The sequence below is a fragment of the Schistocerca serialis genome, chromosome 1 (genome assembly GCF_023864345.2).
Source record: "Schistocerca serialis cubense isolate TAMUIC-IGC-003099 chromosome 1, iqSchSeri2.2, whole genome shotgun sequence".
In the NCBI taxonomy this organism is placed as follows: domain Eukaryota; kingdom Metazoa; phylum Arthropoda; class Insecta; order Orthoptera; family Acrididae; genus Schistocerca; species Schistocerca serialis.
The window spans coordinates 740,589,616-740,607,535 of NC_064638.1; the positions used below are offsets into that span (position 1 = coordinate 740,589,616).

At 37.8% G+C, this 17,920-nt stretch overlaps 1 protein-coding gene across 1 annotated transcript in view; it reads left to right on the forward strand.

Annotated features, from left to right (window-relative positions):
• The first annotated feature begins 1,149 nt into the window (after nucleotides 1–1,149).
• The window catches only part of LOC126481855 (splicing factor 1-like), a 43,060-nt gene continuing 26,289 nt past the window's right edge, over nucleotides 1,150–17,920 (forward strand). Inside the window, exons 1-3 of the mRNA XM_050105817.1 lie at nucleotides 1,150–1,403; nucleotides 6,339–6,470; nucleotides 7,334–7,409. Of these exons, the coding sequence (XP_049961774.1) occupies nucleotides 1,286–1,403; nucleotides 6,339–6,470; nucleotides 7,334–7,409 (326 nt within the window). The 5' untranslated portion in view covers nucleotides 1,150–1,285. The remainder of the gene's footprint in view (nucleotides 1,404–6,338; nucleotides 6,471–7,333; nucleotides 7,410–17,920) is intronic.

Genomic DNA, 17,920 nt, shown 5'->3' on the forward strand with positions numbered 1-17,920 from the left:
AAATGCAGATAGTGTTGATAGTGTTTATGTTTTCTGCGTGTTGTACCTTTGCTGTGGTGCTCGAAACTCTATATTATTCCCAGTTGAGGCAGCAATATCTATGTATGATACTACTGGCCTTGCAAGTTACACATTTGATATGATATTGCAGTGCCTGTGTTATTCTGATTATGATGCAAAGTTCCTTTGGATATACATACATCTGCAAAGGAACAAGCACTGTGGCGACCACAGGAAATACGAAACATGTCAAATGAATTCACAATTGTGAGTAAGGACTGCCATCAGCTATAGATGGAAATGATGTCAATGAAAATTTGTGGCAGACCGGGACACGAACTCGGGTTTCCCACTAATCGCAAGCGGCTGCCGTATCATTTGGCTGTCTGTGCACGGCTGACACCCAGACCCAAACTTTCATATGTCGTCAACCATGCGTCTACGACCTGAACTCGTACATCCATTATGTATATTCCCGTACAGGTCAGACTTTGTACTTGAAGTCGGTTGCCCGGTATCAGCAGATAAATACGAAATTGCAACGATGAGAATGATGCAGTGACGGAGTAGAAATGAAACAATATACATTTAAATCAATTAATTCAATAAAACTAATAATTTTATCTCAATTAAGATTTAAAAATATAAATTTCTAATTGTTTCGTGAGCTTAGAACCCAAGACTTACAGCGATTGTTCCAGTGCTGTTATTAAAGCGCTGCACTAGTATACAACTACTTTGGACAACAGTATCAACATTACAGTACGGATGCGAAATGTAATTAAGTGTTACGTTGCCAGTGATTCCGCTATTGATAGGAACAGAAACGTTTGTGTCCAGAATTTTCTGACACCACAAAGCGAGAATCGAAAGCCGAGAACCGACATCGGATCTCGAGAACAGCAAGAACTCGTTAGAATCGATAACTTGCAGTTCTCATGTTGTGGTTTGTCCCTCAATAAACACAACAGTCAGCACATTTACAGTGGTCTATTGCATGTATAGAGATTTGGGTGTATATCTGTATAGGCAGGTTGCTTTCGTGTAGATGGGCGTTAAGTGCTGTTAACTAATTAAAAGCAATTTGTTGATATCGAAATGAACGTTTCGAGGGTACCCGAGCAAAGATCTGCAAAGCAAAGATCAGTAGTTAGTTGAAGCTTGTGTGGCATTTTCTAGGTCGCCATTTTGTTTTTAGCGGAGGTGCAGCATATGTATATATTTTAAAGGAAAATCGTGTTATAGTGATTCATCCCTAACTCTGGGTGTCAACAATAGAAAAAAAATGAGCTCTAATGGGACTAGTGAGACCCAAATAGTTCTGTATGGTTCGAGCGGTAGAAGTTCTTCCCATTCTAACCATTCACCCACTGGGAAGGACTCGAAAAAACGGGAGACTGAAGGTTAGTTTAATTAATGAAAATTTGGATTGTGAAGTCGAAGTATTGTTAGTTTTTTACTGCCGGTTTGGTGTAATATATGCTTGTAATGAGGTTTTGATGAATTTTATTGGCATCTGTGACGTTGGAAGATATCGACTCGTAAGTTGGTTTGAGAGAGAAATAGTCAGTCCTTCAAATTAGGTTATGTTTACAGTTTTAAACATTTCATTGCACGACTCGCACGTCTTCATGTCACGTAAAGGAACCCTTCAGGATTAAAGATGCATCTTAGATGAGGTAGTAAAGTAGAATGTGTACTCATTGACAGATTGCGTAAAGTCTTAGCTGTGATGCGTTGATCTACACTGAATTATTTTATTCATTACATTTATCTGTCAGTCTTGTACACAGTAAAGGTTTTCTAAACGTTCCGTAAACAGTGGTAACATTACGTTTTGCCCCTCTGGTTAGGGTATTTCCTGTTGTCAACGTTTTTTGTTGCATGTAAATATTCAGGTGTGCCTCTCTACTTTTAAGTACTTCACTAGTTATGTAGGTCTACAGATGAAATTGTTTCATAATTTTGTGGTACTAATGTTGATATATTATCGCATGGCGTATTTTCGCAAAGTAATGATGATGACCCACAGAATTCAAACAAAACACTGATACCCACACTTTCTTTTAAAATAAAAAAATAGAACACTCCTAACATTATAGTGAAGTATTATGTTCGTCATACCGAAGATGAAAGCCATAATCTTAATGTCTTTCCGCCCAAACCACCCAGCAAATGTGTTACATTTTCTTCTGTGCAGTGAATGTGGACACTCCATGTGTAACATCTGGCTGTAGTCAGCTATCAAGCTGCAAAATTATTGGTCCTGATAGTCTGTACCTATCCTCATTCCATTTGTTTAATTTTTCATGGAATCTTTCTCCCAGTTCCTCCCTCACAGACCTAGATTTTCTAGGGAGTCCAGAAAGTACAGCTTCATGCTCATTGAGACATTCGATACTTTGAAATTATCCAGCATGTTTCTTACTAATCATTGTGAGTTGCCGAGAAACTTCACAACTTGTTTAAAGGCTATCAAAGGTCTTTAAATTTGTTTCAGTCTGTCTTAATATATTTCACCTTTTGTTAGTTTTTAAATTTCGGAGCTGAACTTTCGCCTTGTGTAACAATGTAAGATTTTATGTGAAGTGGAGGCAGAGGTTGTTTGCGTCCACCTTTGGCTCGAATGGTATGATCTTCCAACAACTTTTGGTGCTCTAATTGGCTATATAGTTTTGATACCAGCACGTCTTTCGCATGACTGGCCTATATGCGTAGGTTGTAGGGGACCTTCCTTACATGTTTGATGTAAGACTCATGATGTGTCCTGATCCCCGACCTTGATGTGAAAGTACCCAAAATATACTTCTTTGACAAAGCTTTGCTGCCTTTTCAATATGTTGGCACAAATGTATCTGAATTGGTCAGGAGCATTAATATAACTTCCGGAAGGTAAGAAATTCACAAAAGTTGGCAGCAGTCAGTTTGGTACTTGTTTCTGAAGTTGTGTGAAAAACAATATTTAAAACATGTAGATCCAAATATTACGGTATCATCAGTGTATTGTGGGCTATATAGTTAAACATCTATTTGTTGCAGGTTGCATTGCAAACCTTCACAGACCAATGCTGGCATTATTATAAAGATTAAAAAGCTATAATTTGCATAGCTCACAGTCATTCTAAATTTGTCAGAATATGCACGTTCTAATTACTCTACACGAAATTAGCATCCAAAAATACTTTAGGAAACCCCTTTACCCTTAAGAAATCGATCTCACTTTTAGCCTATGTTATCTGATACACCAATCTAATTCTCAGCATTCTGCTCTCTCTTCTGTACTACACCCACGTTTCACTTCCATACAAGGCTGCTCTCCTGAAAAATACTTTCAGAATAGACATCTTAACATTTTTTAAATTTATATTTGATGCTAACAAAATTTCTCTTTCAGAAACACTTTTTCCTGCTAGTGCCAGTTTTGTGCATCTTATATAATGTCTGCTTTCACCATTGTCTATTGTTCTACCCGCCAAGTAGTCTTATTTAATGAGGCTACCATACTTCCATTGCACTTTTCATTTTTTGACAATCATCAAATAACTTTTGAAGACACTATATGTCCCATTCAACTGATATTTCATGTTCTGTCTCTGGCGTAAATACAGTATCTGCAAACATCAGAATTTATCTCCTTGAACTTTAGTTCCATTTCAAAATTGCTGGTTGGGATCCTTTTCTGCTTTCAGGTAGATAACATTGAGGATGTGCTACAGGCTTGTCTCAATTACTTCTCAACTTCTGCTTTCCTTTCAGATCATTTTGCTCTTATAACTGCCGTCTAGTTTGTGTGTAAATTATGGCTAAGAGTAACCCGTTGCTCTGTCTTTTAGCCTTTAGCTTCAAAGAGAGTATTCCAGTCAACATAGCAAAAAGCTTTCTATAAATATGCAAGTGCTATAAATGTAGATTTTTTCCTATCCTCATATCTCATCTAAGATGCATCATTAGACAATATTGCTGTGAGTGTTGCTAAATTTTATTGGGTTCCTAATACATCTTTTTCAGGATCACCTTCTATCAGTTTTTTTTCCATTATTGTGTAAATATTTCATGTCGTTATGACTTATGAAACTGATGGGTCTGTCACATTCATATCACCACACCTTGACTTCTTTTGAATTGGAATTGTTGCATTCTCCTTGAAGTGTAATAGCACTTAAAATTTTTCATATATGTTGCATAGCAGTTGTAGTAGTTTTGCCATGGAATAGTCTAGCAGAATCTCAATAATTCAAATGGAATTTAATCTGCTCCGTATGGCTTCTTCCCACTTTGGTCACAGGTGATTTGTACGTTTCATCAGTTTATGGTTCACACTTATGAAAATCATAATCTCCAGAATGCTCATGCTTTTTATCTGCTTGCTGCCATGCCTTATGCTTATACTGGATGGTAACCATCTTGCAGTTTCTGAAATGCATATCCCCCACTCTCTCACCTTCTCTGGATCACTGAAAGTAGTGTCAAGGCACCTGAAAGGCTTTTTTTTCCATTTGAAGTTACCTTGCAGCTGTTCATTTTCTGCTTGGTGAAACTTCTTTTTCAGCTTCTAGAGTGTTTCTTTCATGTTGTGAGGTCTGGCACTCCCATTGTGCTTCTTCATTCCTAGTCTCTGCTGTATCTCCAACAGTTTCATGTCCTTTCTTCACTGTCTGAGAGCTCTGAAAGCTCACTGTCATTGAGTTCTTATAGAATCTTCTCGGTTTCCTTGATGGAAAGTTTCACCATATTAGTCTGAAAAACAGAAGTATTTATTGAAATGAGCTATGTGATGCATGAAAATAATTGGAATATCCATCAAATAAATTAAGAATGATAAGATTCCAAAATAAATTCAACTGAACACAAAAAATGGTATCTACAAAAATGAGAATGTCCATGCAGCATGAACGCGCAACGCCACAGTGGTGTCAAGTGACAACCAGATTTGTAAAAATGTCACTAACAATGTAACAAAAAAGTTCACCAAAATAATACACACACAGTAACCATACCTTTAACAAACTTGTAACAACTTTGTCTTCTATAAATTTTTGACAGGCTCGAAACAGAAAGGAAATGGTGTCAAGTACATTCCACACACCACAGCACATGTAACAGCACAACAAACGTTCGACTGTTGACTTCCCTATTCAAAGCAGACGAAAGTGCTCCATGTGGCACACGCTTTACTAGATTGTTGTCATCCACCACCAGCATGACAAAATGCACACATTCTGTTTTTCCACTCTGGAAACATGATGGTGTCAATCGACAACATGATGCACGAAACAATTAGCAAGTAGCATACTGCCCCAACACAGTATATTAAAAAAATCTGCATTGTTTTGAGGTATAAATGTCAAAGGTTAAGGTCAATGACCTGAATGTAAAATTCTTAGAAACCTGCCATGTTGCATATCAGTGTAAAGCTTTACTTGTTAACTTTTCAGTGTCAAAATTTCCATTGCTATATTCAGATTAGAACCAAAATTATAGCCATTTATGTTGAGACACGCATGTAAATTTCACACAATTCCCAAACTTCGTAGACCTGTAACTTTCTTCACAGTTGTCATATACCTCTCCTCCAGATTGGTAGTTTTGTGTCTTATTTGGATCATTGGATACTCCAAATTTTAGAGAGATCAGAGTGGGTTGAGTGTTGCATCGAACTGACGTGGAGTTACCACCATATATGTGAGCAGTTTTGTTCAGGCTCTGTGCTAACCCCAGGTCTGCACGGATTTGTGGTCTACCGACAAAGATTTGTTTGCTCATATGCGATTTGTGCAAACAAATCTTAGTGTGTTGATTGATCTTACTGTTAACCTTAGTTTTGCTATATACTTTTTTTTTTTTTCTTCTTCATGTGTAGTTGCTTTTTACTGCAGATTTTATATTTATGTTAAAAAAATGTGTATAATCTGTTAGGCATTAGGCATTTTGAAATTGATGTTATCCATTTCACTCGTAATCATGAAGTGAAGTGATCTGCTGATAAAACATCAGATATACTTGGTGGTTAACACCAGCAACTAGTATTGGACATCTTTAACAAATGAGAAGAGAGAGATGCTTGGTTTCTAACATAAGTATTTAGTGAAAATAATGTATGAATAATAATTTCATATATTCTTAACAAGAGGAACATCAGTATAAAGAGTGAGTAATTGTGATTCCTTAAACATGGTGTATGTGATACGTGCACTTTGAGTACCTTTTGTTTTTTGCAAAAAGGATTTGTTCCAATTATGCATTTTGTAATTAGTTGATACCATTCAGCAAGTTTTGTAGCATGTGAAGTTTCAGAAGCTGATAGTGAAAACCATTACAAAACAGATATTTCTTTGTAGCTGAAAAGGAAGAGCGGCGAAAGAGGCGCAGGTCCAGATGGGGAGGTGATGAGAAAGAGAAGACGTTTATTCCGGGAATGCCAACTGTTCTTCCCACAAACCTGAGTAAGCAGCAGGAACAGGCATATTTAGGTGAGTTTTGTATAAAACATTATGGGTTAATTAATTGTTGTTCTGATACAGGTTTATATATTAACAATTTTGGCTACGTGTGATACCAGTGAAAAAATATGATAGGTGATTTGATTATGTATTTTTCTGTGTTACTGAATATTCATATATTCTTACAGGTAAATGGGTTCATACTATGGGTGATTGATCTTTGTAATTTTTTTTTCTTGATTCCATAGGTAACTAGAAAGGGATCAGGATTTGATGTCATAATTTTCTCCAATATCTTTGACCAAGTGAGGTTGGACGTATAATACTTTGCAGTGTTCATTGTAATACCAAATTCAGTATGTTCTAACAATAATGACAATTATTTTTTGCAGTTTTATTGAGCCTGTTCATAAACCAAATTGCTCACTGGTGAAGATTAAATTGCTGTATGACAATAAATTATTGCAAGCATCATCACTCTTATTTTCACACTGCACAGTTTATGTATATGTAGGGTCACATACCGACCCTGTAATTGGGAGGGGGGATGATTTTCTTGGAGTAATCACATTTTTAATTGGGTAGTGGCCCATTATTTATTCCTGTTGTTTCATCGATGAAAATATTTCATTTTTTGTATCTGAGAAACATCACTTTATATACTTCAAATGTAAAAATTGTTAATTATTTCTAGTTTAAGATAAAAGTTTATATGTTTTCTATTTGTTATGACTAATTTCTTTTATGCATTCCGTATGAAAGCTGTCTGTAGTTGACTTATCAGACTAGTCTTAGAAGGTGATATATACCAAATTTTTTCATTCTTATCAAGTATTTACTGTAACTTTCTAATTTTTGGGCTTTGTGCCCTTTTCTAACCCATTAAATTTCAGTTCAGCTCCAGATTGAAGAAATCAGCAGGAAACTGCGCACTGGCGATTTAGGGATACCAGTTAACCCAGAAGAAAGGTGTGCTTCATGAAAAATAACCACTTCTATTCAGCTTAGCATCATCTTGAAGAAGTCTTATCTGCCATCCTATCATTACTTCTATCATGGGCTTTGTATTGGTTTGGAAACTTAAATATTTTTTTTACAAGGATGGACATTTCAGGTTGGATGACTACGGTTTGAAACAGCTGATAACTAGCTTAAATTTTATTGAGAGTTTAATCAGTTATCAGGTCTTAGTTTGAATTGCAGGATACTAAGAAGTAAAAAAATTGAATGTAGATCATTGTTCTGAAATATTTATATTCATATTAATTTTGTTGTGTCCAGTTGAGGCATAAGTCACATCTGAAATTGTGACTTGAAAGTAGTCATATTAAACAAATTTCATGCAGACTTTGCAGTGGCTTCTGTTTATTTCTGAGTTTGCTATTTTTTACAACCAATGAATGCCAATAAGTGGAACACTTCATCAGCTTCCACTGCACTACACCTACAACGTGTTTGTAACTTGAACTTTTTTTGTTTTGGGATATGACATTCATTCCAAGTATTTGCTGTAAACACTACCATAGCAAGAAATGTAGGCATAGCACTTTACTCTTACTGATGTAACCTGTAATTTGCATGCTTTGGATGTTTGACTTACTATAGACAAATGATCCAATTGTTCAAATTTTCCTTTTTTTTTATTATTTCACTGTCATTTGATAGTCCATACAAGTCTCGTTTAAGTAACCTACCATTAGCCACTGCATTTCCTGCAGAAATTTTTAATACTTTTGTCCTGGGTGTGAACAGTGATGTGATAATTTGATAAAGTTATCCTTAAACACAACTTTCATTATAACAAGAATTAATCTGTCAGCCTACAAGCAGGGTTTACTGGAGGTAAATGCAAAAAATCATTTTAGGTATTTAGGCTTAACGTAAGTTTATTGAGAAACTTCCACAGCAGTATGTGTTTTCGCGCACAACCTCCCTTTGTCTAAGGTATCCAGTTCTTGCAAGAAGATTGTGTTGATACGGAGAATATTTTGATACTGTCTCCTTGCACTGGTATGTGCTCAATAGAACTTGAAATAAGACTTATCTGCAGTCACTGGAGATTTATGAAAAAACATTTTAGCTGAATGACATTAAGAGACATAATGTAAGTTTTGGTCCTGGAATCTCTTACAATTGTCAGGCAAATATATTCTCAATTTATAAATACAGGGTGATTCAAAAAGACTACCACAACTTTAAAAATGTGTATTTAATGAAAGAAACATAATGTAACCTTCTGTTATACATCATTACAAAGAGTATTTAAAAAGTTTTTTTTCACTCAAAAACAAGTTCAGAGATGTTCAATACACACGAGCAATATCAACCCGATACTCCAACTCATTCCACACTCTCTGTAGTATATCAGGCGTAACAGTTTGGATAGCTGCTGTTATTTCTCGTTTCAAATCATCAATGGTGGCTGGGAGAGGTGGCCGAAACACCATATCCTTAACATACCCCCATAAGAAAAAATCACAGGGGGTAAGATCAGGGCTTCTTGGAGGCCAGTGATGAAGTGCTCTGTCACGGGCTGCCTGGCGGCCGATCCATCGCCTCGGGTAGTTGACGTTCAGGTAGTTACGGACAGATAAGTGCCAATGTGGTGGCGCTCCATCCTGTTGAAATATGAATTGTTGTGCTGCTTGTTCGAGCTGAGGGAACAGCCAATTCTCTAACATCTCCAGATACTGTAGTCCAGTTACAGTAGCACCTTCGAAGAAAAAGGGACCAAAAACATTATTGGCTGAAATGGCACAGAAAACGTTCACCTTAGGCGAGTCACGTTCATACTGAGTTGTTTCCCGCGGATTCTCAGTGCCCCATATACAGACATTGTGACGGTTGACTTTCCCGTTAGTGTGGAAAGTTGCTTCATCACTAAACACAATCTTTGAAACGAAAGATTCATCTGTTTCCATTTGAGCAAGGATAAAATCACAGAAATCGATTCTTTTAATCTTATCAGCTGCAGACAGTGCTTGAACCAATTTCAGACGATAAGGTTTCACAACTAACCTTTTTCGTAGGACTCTCCATACAGTTGATTGTGGAATTTGCAGCTGTCTGCTAGCTCTGCGAGTCGATTTTCCTGGGCTGCGAACAAATGCTTGCTGGATGCTTGCTACATTTTCATCACTCGTTCTCGGCCGTCCAGAACTTTTCCCTTTGCACAAACACCCATTCTCTGTAAACTGTTTATACCAACGTTTAATACACCACCTATCAGGAGGTTTAACACCATACTTCGTTCGAAATGCACGCTGAACAACTGTCGTCGATTCACTTCTGCCGTACTCAATAACACAAAAAGCTTTCTGTTGAGCGGTCGCCATCTTAGCATCAACTGACGCTGACGCCTAGTCAACAGCGCCTCAAGCAAACAAATGTAAAACTAAATGAAACTTTATAGCTCCCTTAATTCGTCGACAGATAGTGCTTAGCTCTGCCTTTTGTCGTTGCAGAGTTTTAAATTTCTAAAGTTGTGGTATTCTTTTTGAATCACCCTGTATAATGCAAATGTGGCATCAACAAGAATGAAAATATTAAAGTTCTACCCCGAAGTAGTTACTGTTGATAATTTCTGCATTCTGGAATGAATCAACAGATGGTGAAGTTTAAATCAAAGTAGCTGCTCTATGGGCACCCATTGTTCATAATTTCCAGAGACACTGGCTACAGCCTTGAAAACTAGTACACCAGTGGAACAATAATAAACATAGTTAATTTAAATTTGGGTAGTGCAGTAGTGAACATAATTTTCAGTATTGCTTGGTTATAGTTCATTACAAAGAGTTCATCATTATATTAATCCTGCAATTCAGACACCAATGTTTTTGCTGTGTTGCATAAATGCAGTTACATGTATGTCATGCAGTTCTTTTAATTCTATTGTAGTTCAGTAATATGTTGCAATTTCTTAACTTTCAACAGCATAATTTTAAAGTTAACTGATTTGTACTGTCAAAGTATCTTGGAAGATTTCTCTGTTGCATCGCCTTGGTTGGTGTTCTGTTGATAAATGGTATACACAAGGGAAAGGAAAGGAATCTGATTGATTTAATAGACATTTCTTTACTAAATTTCGTATTTTGAAGTTGGATACGTTTGTAAAATTAATTCCTTGCTTAGTGCTTTTGAAGAACAACTACTGACAGTAGCTGCTACACGAAAATCCTGATTCATGTTTGTTTTTTTTTATTTGGTGAAAGGCATACATTTGGTTTTGAAGCAACTCTTTGTAGGTTGGAAAATAAAGAGAAAATTGAGTGACAACATTGCCCAACTTGGTTGCCATGCACTTTTTGTTCTAATAACTAAGTAGCAAGTTCTAGTATTTACATAATGCCATGCAAGAGAGATTGTTGCAGTTTTTAGGGCATAATGATAATACCCAAAATATTTGTTAAACTACTTTGTCCTAGTTTCTTTACACATATAGTGTGTGACATGTAGTATCAGACTTTTTGCCAGAATTTTTGTCTTTCACTGAAATGTAGCAAAACACATATGAAAGCATCTTCCTGTGAGAATTTTTCTTATTTGAATTTGTTGAAATTGTCACAAGGCATTTGAGAATGCTGAATGGATTTTAATTCAGCAGATTGAGGAATACTTGGCTGTTGCTTGCGTTACTCCTGTTTGATGTGGTTTTATATGCAGATTGCTCCAAGAACATTTTCAAAGAGACTTGACTAGTTACATTGCACTTAGGATTCTCTGAAATATTCTTTGTCACTACATTTGTCAGTTTGTATAGTTTTCTAATAAGAAATGTACTGGGGAAGAGTGGCATCCAAGATGTATGTCTCTTTTAAAGACACACACATGATAGGCCACCCACATGAAAAGATGATGATAAAGTGTGGAGTAGAACACAATCAGTGTGTTAGGGCTACCATTGTTGTTTTCTCCTCACAGTCAGGAAAGTATGGGTTACATAGTTTATTAATTTTGCCCTTGTAATTTGTGTGGGGCATCAGATTTGGAAAAATGTCTTACCATAGTAGTGTAGATATCTGAATACTGTTTTTATTTTTAGTGTATTCATGTTTTTTATTTTAAAAAACTTAAGAGCACAAACTGATAACTTTCTCTACATTCTTACAGATGATGGTTGCACAGGCCATTTTTGGCAAGGGCATTCTAGGCTTAATAACCACTATCTTAAAGTAAGATGGATGGGAGCTTCACATTTCATAACTGCTGACCTAAAGAATAGAAGGTTGCTTTAATCAGTTTTCATTTCAGACTGCAGAACCTGTGGTGCCAAAATTAGTCTTCAAACACATTAAAATACCTCACTTACTGATTTTCTGATATCAGTAGGCTCCATAGCATCCATTTGTATGGTTCATCTTTGTATGGTCCGGACATTGTAATTAACTAATAATGTGGTCACAAATTGTGCTTTATCAATGAAATTGAAAATGATTTTTACTTCTGCGATGCAGTAAGAAAGTATGACCGTTCTTACTGCATTTGCATTTGTGATTAAATTGGTGACTGAATAGCAAATCAGTAACTTCAGGCAAAAGTGAATTAATGAGGGAAAGTAAATTCTTCATAATATTTCCACTTTTCTTTTGCAGCTTTTTATTTAAGCAATAATATTTTAGTAAATCGATGATACTTTCTTTCAGGAAGTCACTCCCTTTTTATCAAGAGTGGTTTTGTTTTTAGATTTACGTTTCCATCTAGCTTTCAGATACCATGTGTTACAATTTTTTTTTTTTTTTTTTCATTTCTTTACAACCAGCTTGTTAATTTAGGCAGTAATTTTCCTGATTTGACAGGTTAAGGATGCTGGAAATGTCCTCAATAAACCAAAACTTCATTATTATCAGTAGGGGTTTTAAATGGATAGGGTGACTGGAAACCCAACTCAAATTTCATTTTCAAATTTGGTTTTCATACCATCACTCATATAAATAGTCAGGTATTCTCTTATTTTGTGTAAAATAATTTCTTGCTCCTTTTGTATCTTACAAAGTTATTTGATTAGCCATTTCCATATGTGGTTTTTGTAATTTATTTTTGCTTTTGCATCTTTCTTTAAATGTTCTTTTAAGTAATTTTGTCACATCTACCTGCTTTCTAGCATTTGCTTTCTGCCTGAAGAACAAATTCTGTGCATGATGACCCTGAATGGAGTTCATAGATGTGAAAATATAATTTTATTACTTTCTCCCTGTGAGTGTTCCTAGCTCAGAGCCAGAGAGGGGTGATGTTGGGAGGTGGACTGAAGTGCTTCACTAGCACTCATTTCACAGGGCCCTGCACTACAGTTTTCCAGTATTTGGTAAACTGGTAATGTGACTGTGCACATTGTACTGTCTGCAAGTATTGAGATGCAGTAAGCCAGAACTTTGGCTGAGCTGAAGCTACTACAGAATCATAAAATGTAAAGACATTAAAGCTATTTTCATTAATTTGAGTTCCATAGTAAGGGGGAAAGCATTAAATACAAGCACAAACTGGATTTTAATATGCAGTGTAGGATTGTGACGTGAAAGCACAAAGAATGAAATATAATGAAAGCAAAACATTTTTTCATTGTATATGATAAAATGCATATTCATTAATTTCAGTATTCAAGTCTCCCATTAGTGTGCTATTGAGTTCAGTGCCGTGAGTTTTCTTCCTAAATCTGTTTAATCATATTTGACATTTCAGCAACTATGAACAAGTGTTATTGCTGCTTCACTTGAGTTATTTTTTGTGATTTATTCCACTGCAGCCTGTTAAATACATTTAGGTTCTCTCTTTACTGCAAAGGATGCTTAAGGAGAATAGAGGATTAATTGAACCAACCAGAGTAAATCTCATTGTCCATTCCACAAATTCACACCATGCTACTACAATTAATTATAAGGTACCTTTCTTGACATTTCACTTTCTGGGGAACCATTATGAATGGGCTTCTTGCCAATGCACACTGCAGTGAGTGTAGTGAATCAATCTGCTACCCCTCTTGATTAAATGTTACAAATGACTCGAAGTGTGTCTAATTTCTAAATCATATCAACTATAGGACTATGCCACCTCATAATCAACGAGCAACTGGTTGTGTTGACCCTAGGCTCTGAAATTCAAAAGCATTTGGGAGTCTGGTCAGAGATTGCTGTGAGGATAACCATGCCAAGGCCGGAGACTGTTAATGTGCTCTCCCAGAATTGTCTGTATCTGAAAGTCTGGTTTAATGTACAGAGGGTAGAGAGGCACAACTGATGCTTGTGAGTTTGTGAGGCTTTCTTATTCTGACCTGCATGAAAGAATATTGGGAGTAAGGAACTCTAGTAATGACTTCAGACCATATGGTACACCCACCTCTCCCTGTACCTTGCTGCACAAGGTTTTACAAAATAGATGACATCAACCACAGAATTATAAATGCTTCTACTACTATACAAGGTACGTTCAAAAAGTGAGGTGGTTTTATGTTTTCATGAAAAAATATTTATTGATTATTCTTGTTGTCTCCTTCAAAGTAATTCCCCTCAGATACAATACATTTGTGCCAACACTTCTTCCAATCCTCGAAGCACTTCTCGTAAGCACTTCTTGGTACATCCTTCAGTACATCCAGTGATGCAGTTTTTATTTCCTCAGTCATTGAAAATCTCTGTCCTTTCATAGGTGTCTTCAGTTTTCGGAACAGGAAAAAGTAGCAGGGGGCCAAATCCTGTGAATATGGTGGCTGTGGAATGATTGTCATGTTGTTTTTTGGCCAAAAATCTCTCACAAGCAATGATGAATGAGCTGGTGCATTGTCATGATGTAAAAGCCGTGAATTATTTTTCCATGATTTCGGACTTTTTTTGCGTATTGCTTATTGCAAACGGTTCATAATGTCAAGGTAATACTCCTTATTGACCGTACAACATCAAGGCAAAAATTCATGATGTTCTACACCATCGTAATTGGAAAAAAAAACAGTGACCAAAACTTTGACATTTGATCGAACTTGGTATGCTTTCTTGAGTCTTGGCTCCCTAGCATGCTTCCATTGGGACAATTGGGCTTTGGTTTCGACGTCATAACCGTCAACCCATGTTTCGTAACCAGTTATGATCCTTTTGAGCAAATCAGGTTCATCATTGAGTCTTTCAAGAAGTCCTGAGCGACACTCACGTGACTGCTCTCCTGATCAAAATTGCAAAGTTTTGGAACCAACTTTTCCAAAATAATTTTCTTAACAGCAGCTTAGATGTTATCATCTGTTGTTGATGTGCTGGGGCACCCAGAGTGAGGTTCGTCATTGTCATCTTCTCGGCCACCTTGGAAGAGTTTGTACGACTTGTAAACATATTTTTTTTTTACTGAGAGCAGACTCACTGTATGCCACTGTCAACATTTCAAGTGTTTTAGACCACGTGATTCCATTTCTCACACACAATTTGAAAAAAATTCGTTGTTTTACTTTTTATAATAATCGAAAATTGCCGAGCACGCTAAAACATTCCGGAGGTGTTCTATAGGATTCAGGTCAGGACTCTGTGCAGGCCAGTCCATTACAGTGATGTTATTGTCCTGCATCCACTCCGCCGCAGGCCGTGCATTATGAACAGGTGCTTGATCATGTTGATGCAATCACCATACTCGAATTGCTCTTCTACAGTGGAAAACAAGAAGGCACTGTGTTTAATTCATTTTGGAAATCTAGAAATGAGGAATCTGTCTGTCTGCTAGCTCCTCGTCCCATCCCCCCCCCACCCCGGCTCGCCCATGTCTCGTCCCATCCCCCCCCCCCCCCACCTCGGCTCGCCCACGCCTCGTCCCATCCCCCCCACCTCGGCTCGCTCCCGCCCGCCCCATCCCCCCCCACCCCGGCTCGCTCCCGCCTCGCCCCATCCCCCCCCACCCCGGCTCGCTCCCGCCTCGCCCCATCCCCCCCCACCCCGGCTCGCTCCCGCCTCGCCCCATCCCCCCCCACCCCGGCTCGCTCCCGCCTCGGCCCATCCCCCCCTCCGCCCCATCCCCCCCCACCCCGGCTCTCCCACACCTCGCCCCCCCCACCCCACCCCGGCTCTCCCACACCTCGCCCCCCCCACCCCACCCCGGCTCTCCCACACCTCGCCCCCCCCACCCCACCCCGGCTCGCCCACACCTCGCCCCCCCCCCCCCCCCCCAACCCCGGCTCGCTCCCGCCTCGCCCCATCCCCCCCACCCCGGCTCGCTCCCGCCTCGCCGCTGTTGAGTCAGTGGTTAAAATACTTGCATGAATTCTGAGTAGAAGACATTTCCAGTCAGGCGCCATATGAAACAATCAGTGCACAAAACACAGTATTTGATAAATATTTTATTGGCATGACCAAACGATTCTTAAAACTTGACAACCAATACTTGCTAAATGATTTTGATGGCCAGTAAGACATTTTTGCGCAGTTCATCTTGGGGTATGTTTTTGTTAACTGATGTTTGATGTATTGTAATGGTGGTAGTATTGCTGCATACCTTACATAGTTGATGGCAGCATATAAACAGTAAAAACTTACCAAGGAATAGTGGTATGTTTTTAGAAAAAAATACTGTTGTGAAAGGATTATCATTCTTCAGTTTTGTAGTGTACGAAGTGACTCTCAAATATAAATCTAATCCATTTGATTAATAATGGTTTCTTTCTATGACCAAAAAAAATTTACACATTCACACACTTTTAGTTAATGTAGCTTCATAGAATACCCAAAATTGCTAGTATCTATCTACATTATGCTACAACCAATGGAATGTTTGTTCAACAATAGTCCATGGGCCATGAGGCCATTTGGGATCAGTGTGTAAAAGTTGTTCAGAATCCTACCACTTGATGGAATTAAGACCCAAAGCAAAGATTGGAATATAGCATCTCTATGCTTAGTAAAGTGGCCCAAATTAATTTTACAATTGAAGTGGGAAGGCCTTTATGCGCATTACATTATTTAAATTTTGTGAGTTCAAAATTGACACATGGAAACTTTTTTTACGGTTGACACTAATGTGTCCAAACATGACAACTTCTGTCAACTGCTCAGTCATGTTGCCTAAATGTGCTTTCTTGATAATACTCTCATGATAGTGCTTCCAGAGCAGTTTTCTTTCTAGTATACAAAATTATATTTGCTGTTCTGTCAGCACTGAACTGGATGGTCCAGGGCGGTCTTGTTCTTTTAAGTTTATCTTCCCAAACTTAAGAATAGGATCTGTGAGTAAATACTTCAGTGTGATGTGCCTAAAAATTCTAACATCATAATCCATTATCATGTTCTCTTTCAGAGGCAGAAGAAACTTATTGCTGGGTACCAGGACATGTGGAAATCTAAGGAAAAGAACTTGTTAATGTTACCTCCACTGTCTCTGACCTACTCCGTTTAGCCAGCTGGTACATGACATGGTGGGCCATTTGTTGGTGAGGGGCTCATTGGCAGGACATGAGGGGCAATAAGCCACAGATAGTGAAATCTACAGTGCGACCATGGCTTACCTCATGTTGCTCACAACAGTTTAGCCATTATATAAACGATTCAGGCATTTTAGCATGAACATATATTTCTCTTACAATGAGAGGATCCACACAGGTGTCGATGCCTCAAATTTTGAGTAAAATTTTTTTTGCTGACGTGAGGGGTGATCTCTCCCATACGACCCACCCAACCCCTGCTGTAAATAATAATGTGTAAAATGTAGTATAAGTTTTAAGGTTCTGCACATTTGGCCTTCATGACACTAAGCTTGTAACAGCATGGCTGGGTTATCCATTATTATTAGTCCACCAGCTATCATAACAGTGCAGACTGGGTAGCTAGGGTATCGTTCAACTGGTAGATGCTGGGTTTTTTTTCCCCAGTTTTTCTGGAGTTCATGTTGCAGGTTCTGCTGCACAGAACTTAAGTCAATTAATTGCATTGCATTTGAAAGAGCGGTCTTTTTCTACAAAGTACCCCAAAGAAACATGGCTTTTTAACATTGAAACAAATATGTTCTGTTTTCACAACAAGAAGAAATATTTTTTGCCTTTAATTTCCTAAATGGAGGTAGAATTAGAAGATATTGGTACTAAAAATAAAATTGTTTGAAATGTGGTTACTTACTGAAAATTAATTTCTTACATTTGCCTTCATATGAAACATTTTGAAGCAGGGGTACACATTGCTGGGTATCTTTTCTTGCCACTTTCCCAGACCTTGACTTGCTTCATCATGCACAAACCTTGCATTTTCTCCAATGCGATTTTGACACTTCTGGAGATGGAATCGATTTAGGGAAGTGTTCTTCACTGAGCCATTTTGAGTTGGTTGATACAACCAGGCTTTCTTATGTGGGCAGCAGATGAATTTAGTGTATAAAACTTTGCTGTTTACAGGAGTGTGAAAAGAATTCTTGCGGTCAGCCAGTAAGCGATGGAGAACATACTGACCATAATTGCCAGTCTGCAAGGCCATATTACACATTGGATTCACTGAGAGAAAATGTTCCTACTCGCTATTTTACTCGGCGGAATC